Below are 16,614 nucleotides of genomic sequence, written 5' to 3'. Positions count from 1 at the left end.
ACAATAAAATAGCATAGAAATGTGTCATAGTGTTACGGAAAAACAGAATCCATAAACAGGAATTAGAGAAAACCCGAACAGGCGCTTTTATTAACAATGAATGATAACTGTTTGGGATAAGATGTGGGTAAGAGAGTGAACAGGAAAGCCTTAACTGATATGATGCTGGAGCTGGTGGACGGAGGATCAGATACAGTGGAATGGGTAGACAGGACACAGAGCTTGGAGAGATGAGGAGACACATACTGCAGTGATATTTTCATGTCACCTGATATTCTGAATGCTATCATAATATGGGCTGTCCCATATCCATGGACAAATGTAAATGTAAACATGATGTAAAAATTTAACCCAGCAAAATGGGTTATTTGTTTAACCGAGCAAGATGGCTAGGTCATATTTAACTATAATGTAAAATGTTTTACCTATATGTTGGTTCATTTTAACTGGAATGGGTTAATTCTATCTTACAAATAGGTTATTATTATTTTTATGTTTTACAGTTCGTCTGTAAAAATAAAAACTACCCATGTCTATTAAAACAATTAAATTACTTTGATATACTGGTCTATTACAAAAAAACTTCCAATTTTGCAAACCATACATATTTGCAATAAACAATATCCTATGTTTTTTCGAAAGTTCTTTGAAAAAACATTTATTTTTCAAAAGCACAAGAACAGATAATCAACAGTGACATTATTACTATACTATTACTAACAAGGGCAGAATGGAGTAATTGCACAAATAGACTGAGGCAGCTTCTACAGAGCAGGATCTCTGTGACTTCAGATATCTTTTCTGCAAAACAAAACTATCCAACCCTGGTGTCATTTTAACATACAAACACTGTCTATGACTTTTTAGGTAGGCCTTGCTGTTTCATACAGTAGCAACATTACTGAGAGCAACGCTGATCATTATCTCCCAACGTCAGGATGTAAGGGTATGGCCTTGACACTTCAGCCTGCTGGAGGTATTCCACCATGTTGGTTTCAACCTTAGAAAGAAAGAAATTAACAGTTTAAAGTTCATTCATCACTTCACCATCTTCGTACACCCTGCAAACATTCTACAGAGAAAGCTAAAAAGCTCACACATCTTAGCCGTTTCTTTTATACACAGGTGGGGTTAGCTATAGCAGCTATTGTCAGCTAAATTATCTTACCTTAGACCAGCATGAAAGTTTGAGTGTAACCTTAACACAGTAACAGTAATAAATGTTACATATAGTGATTATTTTTCAGTCATATGTGACTTAGGTGAGTAAACATGTGTATACAGACCTTGTATTTAACGTCATTTTCCCTTAAATGCATGAGGAGGATGAACCGTCATTAGCGGTGTGGAAGCTCAGAAGAGAAGACACCGGTGAACTTTGGGGGAGGGGCCAACCAAACTTTAAACCAGCAGCTGGGTTACACAAAAACTACCCAACTCTCTGTAAATAACCCAGAAAAATGACCCAACAGCGGCAACCCAGCGTTTGGGTAGAAAAAACCACCCAGCGTTTTTAAGTGTTACACATTATCCTTAAACAGGAGCATCTTCCCGTGTGTGTCACAAGCACTCTTACACAGTTCTTTTTATGAATGGATCATATTTGGAGGATTAGGATATTTGATGTTCTCTCTGACCAGAAGAGGAAATTTAGCCAAAGACTGGTTACCACCAAGTGTTCTACAGAGCGCCACAGGAGATCTTTTGTCCCTTTGACCATAAAATTTTATAATCACATACCACTTTTCAAGTGCAATTTCTGATTTTGTTTACACATATAATTTACCTGTGCAATATTTACAAACACATAAAGTTCATTTATTTAAACATATAATTTATTTAAATATATAATTTACCTGTGCAGGATTTACTTAACAATGCTCTTGGGCACACCACTCTGCAATTGCCAGCAAACCCTGAATTACTCATACAACTGCACATATAACTAGTGCAATATCTTTCCTTTTTTTTTTTCCTCACATGTGCAATATCTGCATATAGAATTATGTTAAGTTTGCATCTAAGATTTTATATTATTTATTTTCTACTTCTTCTTCTTCTTCTTTTTTTATTATTTATTTATTTATTTTAATTTATTTATTACTCTTTACCTTTTCTCCTGTGTATGACTGTAAGCAACTATATAAGCAATTTCCCTCAAGGATTAATAAAGTTCTTTGAATATTTGAATCTTTTGAATTTTTGGTTAGAACAACACAGATTATTTACATAGATTGAGTGTTTAAAAGTTTTTGAGAGTATGTGAACATACCCAATATGTCCAGATGTGTGAATTAATACCTGGATAAAGTTGAGCATGTGAGCTGAGGGTGGAAATCTGCGTCAATTGTTTTTAGCACTGATGCCATCATCAACCTGACATGTGATTACACAACTCATTACAACTTTTAATTGAAAATATTTTTTTGGATGACAAATGTGCAGGTAGCACTGCTTGCACCTACAGGATTAAGGGTTCAATTCCAACCTTGGGTCTGTGTGCATTGAGATTGCATGTTCTCCCTGGCCTTGGTTGGCTTCATACAGGTACACTGGTTTTCTCCCACAGTCCAGATCTGGTTAATTGGCAGATGAGGCTAAATTGGCAATAGTGTGTGTGTGGGTGGGAGCGTGCGCCCTGCGATAGATTGGCACCCAGCCCTCAGTGACAAGCAGTATAAAAGAAGGTATGAATGGATAAATGAATAAAAGGTGTGCATTTAACATGGATTATACAGTACATATTAACATGATGTGGTAATAATATGCTAATATGAATTATCAGATTACCAGATCCAGTGATTATGGATTACTTGTCCCAATGATCCTGTTGCCAGTTTGCTGGTATATAATTGATAGTTAAAGTTGTAGTCTTAATGTTATGTGGTTTTATAGACTGACTGGTATGTGTGTGTGTGTGTGTGTATGTTTGTATGGATGTACAGTATGTACATGTGTGTGTACATGTTTGTATGGATGTACAGTATGTATGTGTGTGTGTGTGTGTATGTGAGAGAGAGAGAGAGAGAGAGAGAGAGAGAAAGAGAGAGAAGATATATTCTTTAGCTCTATATTGATAAATACAAAACTACTCCCCTTAAATGTGGTGCATCAAGGTGGCTATTTAAAGCACTTTGAAACAGATTTCTTGCCATCAGAGTACTTATAGCCACAGATTCAGCTATGCAGTTCTTTTTCAGTCTAATATTTTACAGTTTGTTAACTGTGCTCAATCCTGCAGAATGTCAGGTTAATACAATCAGCTGTCAGCTATGGACTGTTCCTCAGCAACCAATTATATTTATGGATGGAGACTTTGTCATTGGAGGAATGTTTACTATTCATTACTACACAAAATCAGAACAAATTACTTACACCCAGCTTCCATCGCAGCTACAGTGCACTGGAAGGTTGTTGTGCTGACTGAACAACCAAAAAATTTAGATTTTTTATAACACTTGTTTTTATAACATTATTATTCATTTATTTTGTGTTTAACTTGAAAATGTTTAAAAACTGTATTTATGTCTACGCTGTCCCACCAGCATGGATTTTAGGGAACTGCGCTTTGCCCGTGCTCTGGAGTTTGCTATCTATGAGATCAACAACAGGACAGATATTCTTCCAGGGATCAAATTAGGATATCAGATATATGATTCATGCTTCACTGTACCTATGGCAGTAAAAATTGCTTTGCAATTTGCCAGTGGTTTTGAGCCAGTTTTTAAGTACACTAATTCCTGTTCAGAATCTTCAGAAACTGCTGCAACAGCTGTCATAGGAGATTCTACTTCCACACAATCATCAAGCATAGCCAGGGTTCTCAGTCTTTTTGGAATTCCTGAGGTGAAACCCATTAACTGTGTCTGCCATGCAGGGCACCATTATATATATATATATATTTTTTTTTTTTTACATTTATAAAACAATTTTCAAACATGTTACACATCTTCCATGATTTATAGTTTAATTGTGATCTAATAGTTTTAGCAACAAAAACACTAAATTATTATTATTTTTTGAATTGTGTGATTTCCAGGTGAGTCACTATGCAACCTGCCCATGTTTGAGTGATAAGACTCAGTATCCTACTTTCTTAAGAACCATGCCTAATGACCTACACCAAGCAAATGCAGTCGTAAAAATGGTGAAGCATTTTGGTTGGACATGGATTGGAGCAGTGTTTACAGACACAGACTATGGAAATGCTAGAATGGCATCATTTGTAAAGGCTGCCCAAATACAAGGGATATGTGTGGCATACACTGAGGCTTTCTTAAGGACACAACCACGCAGTAAGCTGGAACGAGTGGTAAATGTAATCCGCAGTTCAACAGCGCGAGTTGTAGTAGCGTTTATAGCATCGGCCGACATAAGGCTTATTTTAGAAGAGCTATCACGACAGCCATCAACTTTGCTTCAGTGGATTGGAGTTGAAACTTGGATTGCAGATCCTGATTTTCTGCAGTATAAAATATGTGCTGGTGCAATAGGGTTTGCCGTTCCTCGCTCAGTTATTCCTGGTCTTCGTGATTTTCTTTTAGATTTAACCCTAGCTAAAGCAATAAAATCACCTCTGTTAACAGAATTTTGGGAAAAGTCTTTCAATTGTTACCTTCAAAGAAGAACAGACAATACAGAGGCCACACAAGTATGTAATGGCAGTGAGGACATTCGTACCCTAAAAAACCCATACACAGACACATCTCAGCTGCGAATTACTAGCAATGTGTACAAAGCAACATATGCCCTAGCACATGCTATCCACAAACTTATTTGTAATGACACAAAGTGCAACAAGAATATTAAAGTTCAACCATGGCAGGTACAATAATAAGCTTAGCATAATTTTTTATTTAAACTTCGTAAGCTTTATTATACAAATTTTATCTTTACTGTATATACAGAATATTGTATTTAATTGTATTTTTTTTTAATTGCTTGCAGGTTCTTGAGCAGCTCAAGAAACTTAACTTTACTACCAGAAATGGATTACAGGTCTCATTTGATTCTAATGGAGATCCTCCAGCTGTGTTTGAGCTTGTAAACTGGCAATTTAATAAGGATGGTAATTTAGATTTTATGACAGTAGGTCAATATGACTCACTCAGACCACGAGGACAGGAGTTCACATTATGTGGAAATATCAGTTGGGCTGGAGGACAGAAGAAGGTACATTATAAATACTCTACAATACTCTTATTTGTGTCAGTGTTAAGATTGGAAATTACTAAAATCCTCAATAATTGTGAAATCTGAGGATTGTCATTTCAATTAATCAGTAACCTTTTTAGGGTCACAATTGCAGAATTTTACAGCCTTCATTTCATCAGTATTGCCTCAATTCACTGTTTCTGAATATAGGAAGAAGTTTTTTATTGTTATGTTGTAAACACATTTAAAAAATTAATTATTTATTGATTTAATACAGCTGCAATCTGATTTAGCCCTAAAATTAAACATACTGTATATTATCATGATTATGGATCTGTGCGATACCTTATTTATATTTTTTTAACAGGATCATGGTTTTATAAAATCCAGACAACATAATAATAAACCTTCATTCTTTTCAATAGGACCATAGTTACCACTGAAGTTATTAAATTTACTATAATTAAACATAATTTGGCTTACATTACAAGTTATGGATAGTTAAATCAAATAGTATCATTTAGACAAATAGTGTCACACCAAAATGTGATTAAAAATATTTTGTGTTCTGTCACCCACATCCCAACAACACAACTGTATCATATGACGCATTTCCACATGAAACCTCTTTCCACATGAAGTACTCTTTTTTCTTAGGTACCAGTTTCTGTGTGCAGTGAGAGCTGTCCTCCAGGAACCAGGAAAGCTATACAGAAGCAAAGGCCTGTTTGCTGTTTTGACTGTATAACATGTTCTGAGGGAGAGATCAGTAACGAGACAGGTTGTGTATCCCAGTATATAAATTACTAAATGTCATCTATCAACTGTGCCATACCTCCCCTCTATATTATTTGGTTGGTTAAAATTGTATAGTAGGGAGGTGACAAGATCATATATCAATAAAGATTTTTAGGTCAGTTATAATCTAATTTATTAATTTTCTGTAATGTGCAGAAGTAATGTAATGTGTAAGGTTCTTTTTAAACCTTGTAGATTCACTGGATTGTTTGCATTGTCCTCCTGAGTTCTGGCCCAATGTCAAGCAAGACAGCTGCCTCCCAAAACCTGTTGAGTTCTTGTCCTGGAATGAAACCCTGGGCATCATCTTGGCAATGTTCTCCATCGCTGGAGCCTTCATGGCTGTGTGTGTAAGTGTTGTATTTTATAAGCACAGGACCTCACCTATTGTTAGAGCCAACAATTCTGAACTGAGCTTTCTGTTGCTCTTCTCTCTGACTTTCTGTTTCCTCTGTTCACTTACTTTCATTGGTCGGCCCTCTGAGTGGTCCTGTATGCTGCGTCACACAGCCTTTGGAATCACCTTTGTCCTCTGCATCTCCTGTGTTCTGGGTAAAACATTAGTGGTGCTAATGGCGTTCAGGGCTACAATTCCAGGCAGCAATGTCATGAAATGGTTTGGGCCTCCACAACAGAGATTTAGTGTGATTTCTTTTAGTATAATACAAGTTATTATTTGTGTCATTTGGTTAAACATATCACCCCCTTTCCCTTTTAAAAATTTAAAACACTACAAAGAAAGGATTATCTTGGAATGCGGCTTAGGTTCAGCTATAGGATTCTGGGCTGTACTAGGATATATAGGAGTCTTGGCACTTTTGTGTTTTATATTAGCTTTTCTAGCTAGGAAGTTACCTGATAACTTCAATGAAGCCAAATTTATTACATTCAGCATGCTCATATTCTGTGCAGTTTGGATCACATTTATTCCAGCTTATGTCAGCTCTCCTGGAAAATTCACTGTAGCTGTGGAGATATTTGCTATTTTGGCTTCAAGCTTTGGTTTGATTATCTGTATTTTTATTCCAAAATGTTTTATAATTGTTTTTCGGCCAAATCAGAATACCAAAAAGCACCTCATGGGTAAAATTCCATCGAAGGCTCTTTAAAGCTCTTACATAAAATGTCATTGTAATGAAAACACATGTAAATGTAGTAGCATTTATGCTCAAATATAACTAACATATCCACAACATTATGATAATTATTACCATTTAAAAAATTAAAACTTATTAAATAAACATTATCACAATTGTGTCTATTCTTTTTAAAATACACGCTATCCTAGAAGATACTTTAGCTAAGATTGTTGTTAAACATTATACACAGTATATATTATTTGTATCGAAGACACTAAAATTATGACAGAACAAATATGGAATTATATATGTAACCTAGAGTATGTTTTTTTTTTTTTTATTCTTCAGTAGCCACCATTTGCTTTGAGGAGAGCTTTGCACACTCTTGGCATTCTCTCAGTCCTCTTCATTAACTAAATCCAGAGTGATGGTTGTGTCAGGGTAAAAAGGGGATAAAATGATGAACTTATGCATAGTGCCCACTGGGGTACTATGGGGTATATTTTTTGTCTGTGTATGTTCATTAGTGACACCCTCCTATATGCCAAGGGGGATAGGTTCAGAGACAATTAAACTGAAACACTGGCCAATTTAGTGTTGGAGGTTTCATTAGACTACATTCCACCAGTAAGAGCAGAGTGTGAAGGTTTAATTAGCAAAGAAATAGGACAGTTTTGTTTAAAATATTGCAATGCTTACAACATTATTGGAGATATATCAGATCGCAACTGTGCCCAAGACAGAAAGTCTTTGTGACGTATCAAGAGCCATGGAATTCAGGGTAATGTCAGCATACCACCAAGAAGGATGAATCACATCCAACAGGAGTAACTGTGAATGCAAGAGGAAGCTGTCTGAAAGGGATGTCCAGGTACTAACCTGGATTGTATTAAAAAATCATAAAACCACAGCTGCCCAACTAACTGCAGAATTAAATATGCTCCTCAATTCTCCTGTTTCCACCAAACCTGTTCATCGGGAGCTCCACAGGGTCAATGTTCATAGACGGGCTGCTATTGCCAAAACTTAGGTCACTCGTGCCAATGCTAAATATCAGTTTCAATGATGCCAGCAGAGAAAATCTTGGTGGACAATGTTAAACATGTATTGTTCACTGGTGAGTCCACCGTTACTGTCTTTCCCACATCTGGGAAAGTTACAGTGTGGAGAAGCCCCAAAGAAGTGTACCACCCACACTGTTGCATGTCCACAGTGAAGCATTGGGGTGGATCAGTGATAGTTTGGGCTGCAATATCATGGCATTCCCTAGGCCCAATACTACCAATATGTGCTAGATGGGCACGTCACTGCCAAGTACTACCGAACCATTCTGGAGGACGATGTGCACCCAATGGTTCAAACATTGTATCCTGAAGGCGGTGCTGTGTATCAGGATGATAATGGTGACAGCGTGGTTTAAAGAACATGAAAGTAAAGTTGAATATCTCCCATGGCCTGCACAGTCAACAGATCTATATATTATTGAGCCACTTTGGAGTGTTTGTGACCCGGCCACTATTCTGCAAGAAGAATGACTCAAAATCTCTCTTGCCACTGTGCAGGACTTGTATCTGTCGATCCCAAGACGAATTGGTGCTGTATTGGCCGCAAAAGGAGGCTCTACACCATACTAATGAATTATTGTGGTCTAAAACCAGGCGTTTTAGTTTCAATGTCCAACCCCTGTACAAGCTTTGCTGATCAAGTTGTAGGTTTCACTAGGGATGGAACAGTATCAAAACTTCACAGTATGTTAATACCTCGGTATGAATGGCACGGTACGATATTTATTGAATCATTTACAGGAAAAACAAAACTAATGAAGAGACTCGAAAAAAGTGTGAGAAGTGTTTATTAAACAGTATACATAAACACTGAACATATCAATGGCATACAAATTAGCCATCTATCTGTAAACTTTGAAACAGGAACTTCAATTTTTCAATTTTAATAACAAAAGATTATTAAACCATGTAAAATAAATAATGTTTCATATTAGTATTCTTGGAAACTCAGAAAAAGTTAAAATAGCAGCCTACTTATTGCAGCTGGCCCATGTGCTGAATGAGTATTTGAGAACACTCACCTCATTAACTCACTTATTCAGACAGAGACAGGATTTTTGTTTCCCTTTCTCGTTTCTTTTTAGAGAGAAACTGAAATGACTCTATAAAGCGACAGGTCTTCCGAGAAAAGTTTGTTCAGGCGAATGGAGTGAACGGGAGGTAGTGGGAACTACAATTCCCATCAGCCCAGGTGTGGCCATCATACTTTGCGGTCTGTTGTCGCTATAGATCCAGTAATGCGGAAATGGCGGGGGCTGCTATTAGCGCCGAAGGAAAAAAGATGGAAAGAGTAATTAATCATTACAGAGTACGCGAGTTACTGGATCTATAGCGACAACAGACCACAAAGGATGATGGCCACGCCTGGGCTGATGGGAATTGTAGTTCTCGCTATCTCCTGTTCGCTCCATTCGCCTGAACAAACTTTTCTCAGAAGACGTGTTGTTTTATCGAGAAAAAAATTGTTATTGCGGTACGACGGTATTTACAATTGCAGACAGCATGAAATGGGAAGGGGCAATCTTTGTTAACTTTTATAAATCAACTGTCTGCTAGACAACTGTTTAATGAATAATTAAACTCACCTGTAGTTAAATTCTTGTTTATTAGGATTTTGTCATCTAAAATTTAACTGTTCTCCTCAGACCTTAATTGAGGTGTACTCATTTTTGCAACATGGTCTTGAATGAATATGTTAAGAAAAACACTTTTTGCTGTGTGCAAATTAACAAATCTTGTTAGCAATTAATGGCCCACATTTGTGGGAGTATTTTGTAATATAGTGTCCATATAAAACACTAATTCTGATAGAAAAGTAAAGGTTTTCTGACAAATCTGTATATGTGTACTCACTTATGCTGAGCACTATAAAGTAGGGTGTCATTAAACAATCTTCACTAGCCACACCCTTTACTTCCCAGTGCATCATACCAATATTAATATAAAAAGCGCTGTGCAGCAGGTTTCTGGTTTTCAAAGTGCTGAGAACTACAGATGCAGCTATGCGGTTCTTTTGTAGTGTGCCATTTGTACCACTTTTGTTGATAACTGTGCTCTACCCTGCAGCATCTCAAGCTAACATACTCTGTCAGCTATGGACCGCTCCTCAGCAACCTGGTTTATTTATGAATGGAGACTTTGTAATCGGGGGGATTTTTACGATTCATTACTACACAATATCAGAACAAATTACCTACACCAGACTGCCATCACAGCTAAAATGTTCTGGAAGGTTTGTGTGTTGATTGAACAACCCAGACCAATGGATTTTGTTAGAAATACAAAATTTGTGTGGAATTTTCACAGAATTTATATTTTCAACTTCCTTTTACTACCTTCTTATTCAATTTTGACAATAATTTATTCTGTGCTTATCCTAAAATGTAAACATAGCAGAGACTATGATGTGGTTTATATATTATACTGTTTTCTTTCATCTTACTCTGTCTCAACAGCATGGATTTCAGGGAACTGCGCTTTGCTCGTGCTATGGAGTTTACCATTCATGAGATCAACAACAGAACAGATCTTCTTCCTGGAATCACAGTCGGCTATCAGATACATGATTCATGTTCTACTGTGCCAATGGCTATAAAAGTTGCTTTTCAGTTTGCTAATGGTTTTGAGCCAGTTTTTCACAGCAATAATTCCTGCTCAAAATCTGCTATAACAGCTGTCATAGGAGATTCTGCTTCAACACCATCAATCAGTATGGCCAGAATGCTTGGTCTTTTTAGAATCCCACAGGTGAAAATTATGGTTTATAATTACTATATATATATATATCCACCCCTCTTTGGACTAGTAATTAAAAAAAAAAAAAAAAAGTTGGATATTGTTATTTACATCACTTTTTATTTTATTTATTTTCCAACACTAATTGAATTTTAGGTGAGTCACTATGCAACCTGTGCATGTCTGAGTGATAAGCACGAATATCCTGCCTTTTTTAGGACTATACCCAGTGACCATCATCAAGCAGGTGCATTGGCAAAAATGGTCAAGCATTTTGGTTGGACATGGATTGGAGCAGTGCGCAGTGACACCGACTATGGTAATAATGGAATGGCATCATTTTTAAAGGCTGCACAAAAGGAAGGGATATGTGTGGAATATTCTGAGGTCTATTACCGGACACAGTCACCTAGTAAATTGAAAAGAATAGCAAATGTAATCCGCAGATCAACAGCCCGGGTTCTACTTGCATTCATGCACACAGGGGACATGAGATTTCTCTTAGAAGAACTTGCACGACAACCACCACCTCCACTTCAGTGGATTGGAAGTGATACATGGATTACTGATCCTGATTTTCTGCGATATAACATGTGTGCTGGTGCAATAGGATTTAGTGTTCCCCGGTCAGTTATTCCAGGCCTTCGTGAGTTTCTTTTAGACCTCACTCCTACCCAAGTGGGGAAATCAGACCTTCTAACAGAATTTTGGGAAAGCTCATTTTCCTGTTACTTTAAAGAGCGATCAGATATTGCAGAAGGTATGCGAAAATGTGATGGCAGTGAGGACATTCTCACGCTCCAAAATCCATACTCAGACATGTCCCAGTTACGTGTCACTAATATGGTATACAAAGCAACATATGCCATAGCGCATGCCATTCATGGATTAATCTGCAATGACACACATTGTGACAAGAATATGCAATTTACACCATGGCAGGTATAAAGTTGCTTAATTGAAAAGTTTTAAAATCATGAGATTTAAGATATGTGTGTGTGTGTGTGTGTGTGTGTGTGTGTGTGTTAATATTGGTTCATTTATATATTCGGTCATTTATTTAAAAGTACTTGTGGCTTCTAACTGAGATAAAATGTATTCTCACGTATAAAATGTGTGTACAAAGTCACACATTGTCCAGTGACATTTTATAAAATTGTCTCTGCAGCTTGTAAGTCAACTCAAACTAGTGAACTTCACCACAAAGAATGGCTATAAGGTTTCATTTGATTCTAATGGTGACCCACCAGCTGTATATGAACTAATAAACTGGCAGTTTAAAAAGGATGGTACCTTAAATTTTATTACAGTGGGAGAATATGACTCATCCAGACCAAGAGGACAGGAGTTCAGAATGAGCAGAAATATCAGCTGGGTTGGAGGACAGACAGAGGTACATTATAATTACCTCACTGAGTGTAAAGAAGTTTCCTGGTTCTTACAGAACGATTATAGCTTGTATAAGTTATGGAAACAGTAAAGTAATTGTGAGGTTTACAAAGCTGTGAATTGTAAAATACTGTATAATGTGGGATTTACATTTGCACCCAACAAGAGGTTAGATCTCTGCCTTTTTGTTCTACTAGGTACCAGTGTCTGTGTGCAGTGAGAGCTGTCCCCCAGGCACCAGAAAAGCTGTACAGAAGCAAAGGCCTCTTTGCTGTTTTGACTGCATACCCTGTGCTGAAGGAGAGATCAGTAACAAGACAGGTTTTGCATTATTATATTACATGTTGTAGACTTTTTTGCTTTAGTTCTCAATTTGCATAATCATTGTACAGTAAATACAAAAAAGACTACACTCTTGTTAAAATTTCAGTGTAAAAAAGCCCATGATGAGAAATTTCAGAACTGGCCTCTGGCAAAGGATTCCAAAAATTTAAATCTAATTCTGGTGAGGGTATTGCTTTGTTCGTTTGGAAGTATGCTTTGGGTTAATGTTCTGAAAGGTGAAATTCTATTTCATCTTTAGATGCCTGAAGGTTTTGTGCTAAAAATGACTGGTATTTACTGTAAAACTGTTCATAATTCCCTCCACCTTGACTAAGAGGCCTTTACAGCTAAAAAAAAACAGCCGCAAAGAATGCTGCTGCCACTAAAAACTTGTATGGTGTTCTATGGATGATGCTGTATGGTGTTCTATGGATGATATTGTGTTGTTTTTGTGCCTTACGTACCTTTTGGAATTATAGCCAGAATGTGTAATCCTCGTCTTATCAGACCATAATACATGTTTCCACATGGTTTTAGGAGACTTGATGTATGTTTTAGCAAAATTTAGCTGGGCTTGGATTTTCTTACCCCTACCACATAGCCCAGAGATATAAAGAATACTACCTTAACGGTGCCTTTTGGTAGCCTCACTGACTAGTTTTTTGTTGTCGTTTCATCAATTTTGGAGGGACATTCAGTTCTTGTAATGTCACCGCTATGCTATTATTTCTCCACTTGTTGATGACTGTCTTTACTGTGTCCCATGTTATATTTAATGCCTTGGAAATTCTTTTATGCTATTGCCCTGACTAATATCTTCCAATAAGGAGATCCCTTAGATGCTTTGCAAGCTCTTTGCAGACCACAGCTTTAGCTGTAAGATGCAACTAAGTAAATGTCAGGGAAATCCTAAAAGAACATCTAAACTTTATTTTGGGTTAATCAAAGTCTTTTAATTTGATGGCAAGTGTGTCCTGACCACTATTTCATATTTAATTCTGATCTACTTCATATAGTCACAGGGTTGTAAAGAGCCATGTAGTGCATAACTCCATCCAAGGACAGCCCTGTACTGTATTCACCTAAAATGTAAAAAGTGTTTTCAAATTACCAAGAAAATAGTTATGATTCTTAATTATGCAAAAACACATCATACACATTTTGATTGTATTTTATTTGCAGTAGAAATAAGGAAACAATAAAACAAGGACTCTAAAAAAGCCTAGTTTTGCAAGATAACCATCGGCTAAATGGTATTTGTCACACAAGTGTCAGCAGATACATGTATATAAATATCCCTGTTATTATTCACTGCTCTCTAGCCGAGTATAGCAATAATGTTCAAATAGAAATAATGTTTGTTAGACTTTTAGTGCTTGCATGTTTCAACAGTTGAACCAAATTTATGGTGTTTAAGCCAGTGGCAATAATACAAATTAAAAGGTATTTAGTAAGATAAAGTAATATGACTTGAATGACATCTTAAGTTCAACAAGAAGTTGCAATTACAATGCTTGTGAATGGTTTTTGTTATAGAGAGTCATAGTTTTGGTTACAGCTTTACCTTTTACTACTAAAATGTCTGTTATGTCTTCATCTAATAACTCTACTTATTCTAGACTCTCTGGATTGTTTGACCTGCCCTCCTGAGTTTTGGCCCAACCCCAAGAGAGAAAGCTGCCTACCAAAGCCCGTTGAGTTTCTTTCCTGGGATGACAAACTCAGTATGATCCTAACATCATTCTCCATCGTTGGGGCCTTCCTGGCAATGTGTGCGGGTTTTATCTTTTACAGGCACAGGACTTCTCCGATTGTTAGGGCCAACAACTCTGAACTAAGTTTTCTGTTGCTCTTCTCTTTAACTCTGTGCTTTCTTTGTTCACTTACTTTCATTGGTCAGCCTTCTGAGTGGTCCTGCATGCTGCGCCACACAGCATTTGGGATCACCTTCGTCCTCTGCATCTCCTGTGTACTGGGAAAAACATTAGTGGTGTTAATGGCCTTTAGGGCTACACTTCCAGGCAGTAATGTCATGAAATGGTTTGGGCCTCCACAGCAGAGACTTAGTGTTCTTGTCTTCACTCTCATACAGGTCCTTATTTGTGTACTTTGGTTAAAAATATCGCCTCCTTTCCCTTTTAAAAATTTAAAACACTACAAGGAAAGGATTATCTTGGAATGTGGCTTAGGTTCAGCTATAGGATTCTGGGCTGTACTAGGATATATAGGAGTCTTGGCATTCATATGCTTTATTTTGGCTTTTCTAGCTCGGAAGTTACCTGATAATTTTAATGAAGCCAAATTTATCACATTCAGCATGCTTATATTCTGTGCAGTTTGGATCACATTTATTCCAGCTTATGTCAGCTCTCCTGGGAAATTCACTGTAGCTGTTGAAATATTTGCAATTTTAGCTTCAAGTTTTGGTTTAATTATTTGTATTTTTGCTCCAAAATGCTTCATAATAATTTTTAGGCCAGAACAGAACACCAAGAAGCACCTTATGGGTAAAGTCCCATCGAAGGCTCTTTGAGGGCTTTGCTTGAATAGCAAAGGAAATGTCATGGTCCAGAACTTTAAACATATGTAAAATAAATATGTAATTTCCCTTACATGAGTCCCATGAATGTTTAACAGTCAAACATGTTAAAGTAGATTTAAGCCAAATACTATTTATTTTCTGCTTTCTATATCCTCTCTCTCTCTCTCTCTCTCTCTCTCTCTCTCTCTCTCTCGCTCTCTCTCTTTCTCTCGCTCTCAACTGTCCAGTATATGATACTTCGGAAACCACATGTAAATGTACTGTACCAGTTAATGCAATGTTTGCTGTGATAGATTTCTATGAAAAAATCTCTGCGAAAAACAGGTATGTCAGATATGAAAATAAGGTATGAAATGATTTCTCATGCTCCTAGGACAAGACTTTCTAAGCCCTGGAATATACATGTGACATTGGGAAAGAAAATAAAATCGACCAATAAACTTGAACAAAAAAAAGATATAAAAGACTATCTGAGACAATGGGTACTTTGAATTTATTTTCATCCACTTGAGAGAAAAGTGTTTGTACTAGGTGTTCATTTTGTAGTTTATCATCATAATGGTTACATATATTTTCTTAGTTTGTAATAATTTTATCACAAATAAAATTAATTATTAGATTTCTGGAGATATAATTGTATTTTTTTAATTGTATTGTATTATTGGCAATGAAGAAAAGGGTCTAGTTTAATTTTCAATTTCCAAACTCACCATTATCTACTGAACCAACGTTGTGCCAACATTGGGCCAACCTTGCTATTATCTACTGAACCAACATTGTGCCAATGTTGGGCTAGCCAATCTTTGGCCCACCAATGAGCCAGCATTGGGCCAATGGACAAAATAACAATGGGCCAACCACTGATGCCAACTTTGGCTTAGCGTTAGCCCTTCAGAAGTGTGCTATCTAGGTTGTTTCGTGCATGCCTTTTGCTGTGTCGGAGTGCTTTAAATGTATTTTGGGTGTTGGGTCATATACACCATAAAACAATATAAACCAAAGGAGAAAGATGAAAACCATCAGAAGAACGAAGCAAAAAGAATGATAATATGAACATAATTCGTTCCGGAAGCTGGCTTCCAAACTAAAGTAAATTTTACCATGATAAATAATGGAAACTCAAATAATTCGTTCCACAGCCCAAAAAAATGAATACATTAAAACAATTAATAAAAAATTTAAGGTAAAAATAAAAGAATTTAACCTGCACTTTACTTTTTAAAAAAAGTAAAAATAGATCGTGTTTCCATTTATGCACGCAGGTGCTCTGTGTGTGTGTGTGTGTGTGTTTGTGTATGTGTGTGAAGCTCAAGTAAGAGGAGAGAAGGAATCAGGCCCTCCCCTCTTCTCGTCTTACAAAGTAACCCTTTATCCTCTCTTATTTAAGTTTCACACACACACACACATTAACAGAAAGTACGGTGGCCCAGAAGGGCAAATAGTCTTTCCCATATATGTATATGTTTTTCTCCTTTTTTTTCCTTGTGAGAACTCTTATTCTCCCGTATTTTGCAAGCTTAAGCTAATG

General features: G+C 36.7%; 2 protein-coding genes across 2 annotated transcripts; both read left to right on the top strand.

The window, feature by feature from the left end:
• Positions 1-159: 159 nt before the first annotated feature.
• LOC128528168 (extracellular calcium-sensing receptor-like) lies at positions 160-7,061 on the top strand. Its single transcript, XM_053500923.1, has 3 exons — positions 160-204; positions 5,812-5,923; positions 6,148-7,061. Exons 1-3 carry the CDS (start codon positions 160-162, stop codon positions 7,059-7,061), a joined length of 1,071 nt encoding a protein of 356 aa, XP_053356898.1.
• A 3,076-nt stretch (positions 7,062-10,137) lies between these two features.
• Positions 10,138-15,077, top strand: LOC128527824 (extracellular calcium-sensing receptor-like). The gene is made up of 6 exons (XM_053500431.1): positions 10,138-10,328; positions 10,552-10,843; positions 10,988-11,773; positions 12,000-12,224; positions 12,418-12,541; positions 14,164-15,077. The coding sequence occupies exons 1-6, from the start codon at positions 10,222-10,224 to the stop codon at positions 15,075-15,077; spliced, it is 2,448 nt and encodes an 815-aa protein (XP_053356406.1). The 5' UTR covers positions 10,138-10,221.
• The last annotated feature ends 1,537 nt before the right edge of the window (positions 15,078-16,614 follow it).

Source organism: Clarias gariepinus, chromosome 7 (assembly GCF_024256425.1).
Source record: "Clarias gariepinus isolate MV-2021 ecotype Netherlands chromosome 7, CGAR_prim_01v2, whole genome shotgun sequence".
NCBI lineage: Eukaryota > Metazoa > Chordata > Actinopteri > Siluriformes > Clariidae > Clarias > Clarias gariepinus.
This window is presented reverse-complemented; position numbering and strand designations above follow the sequence as displayed.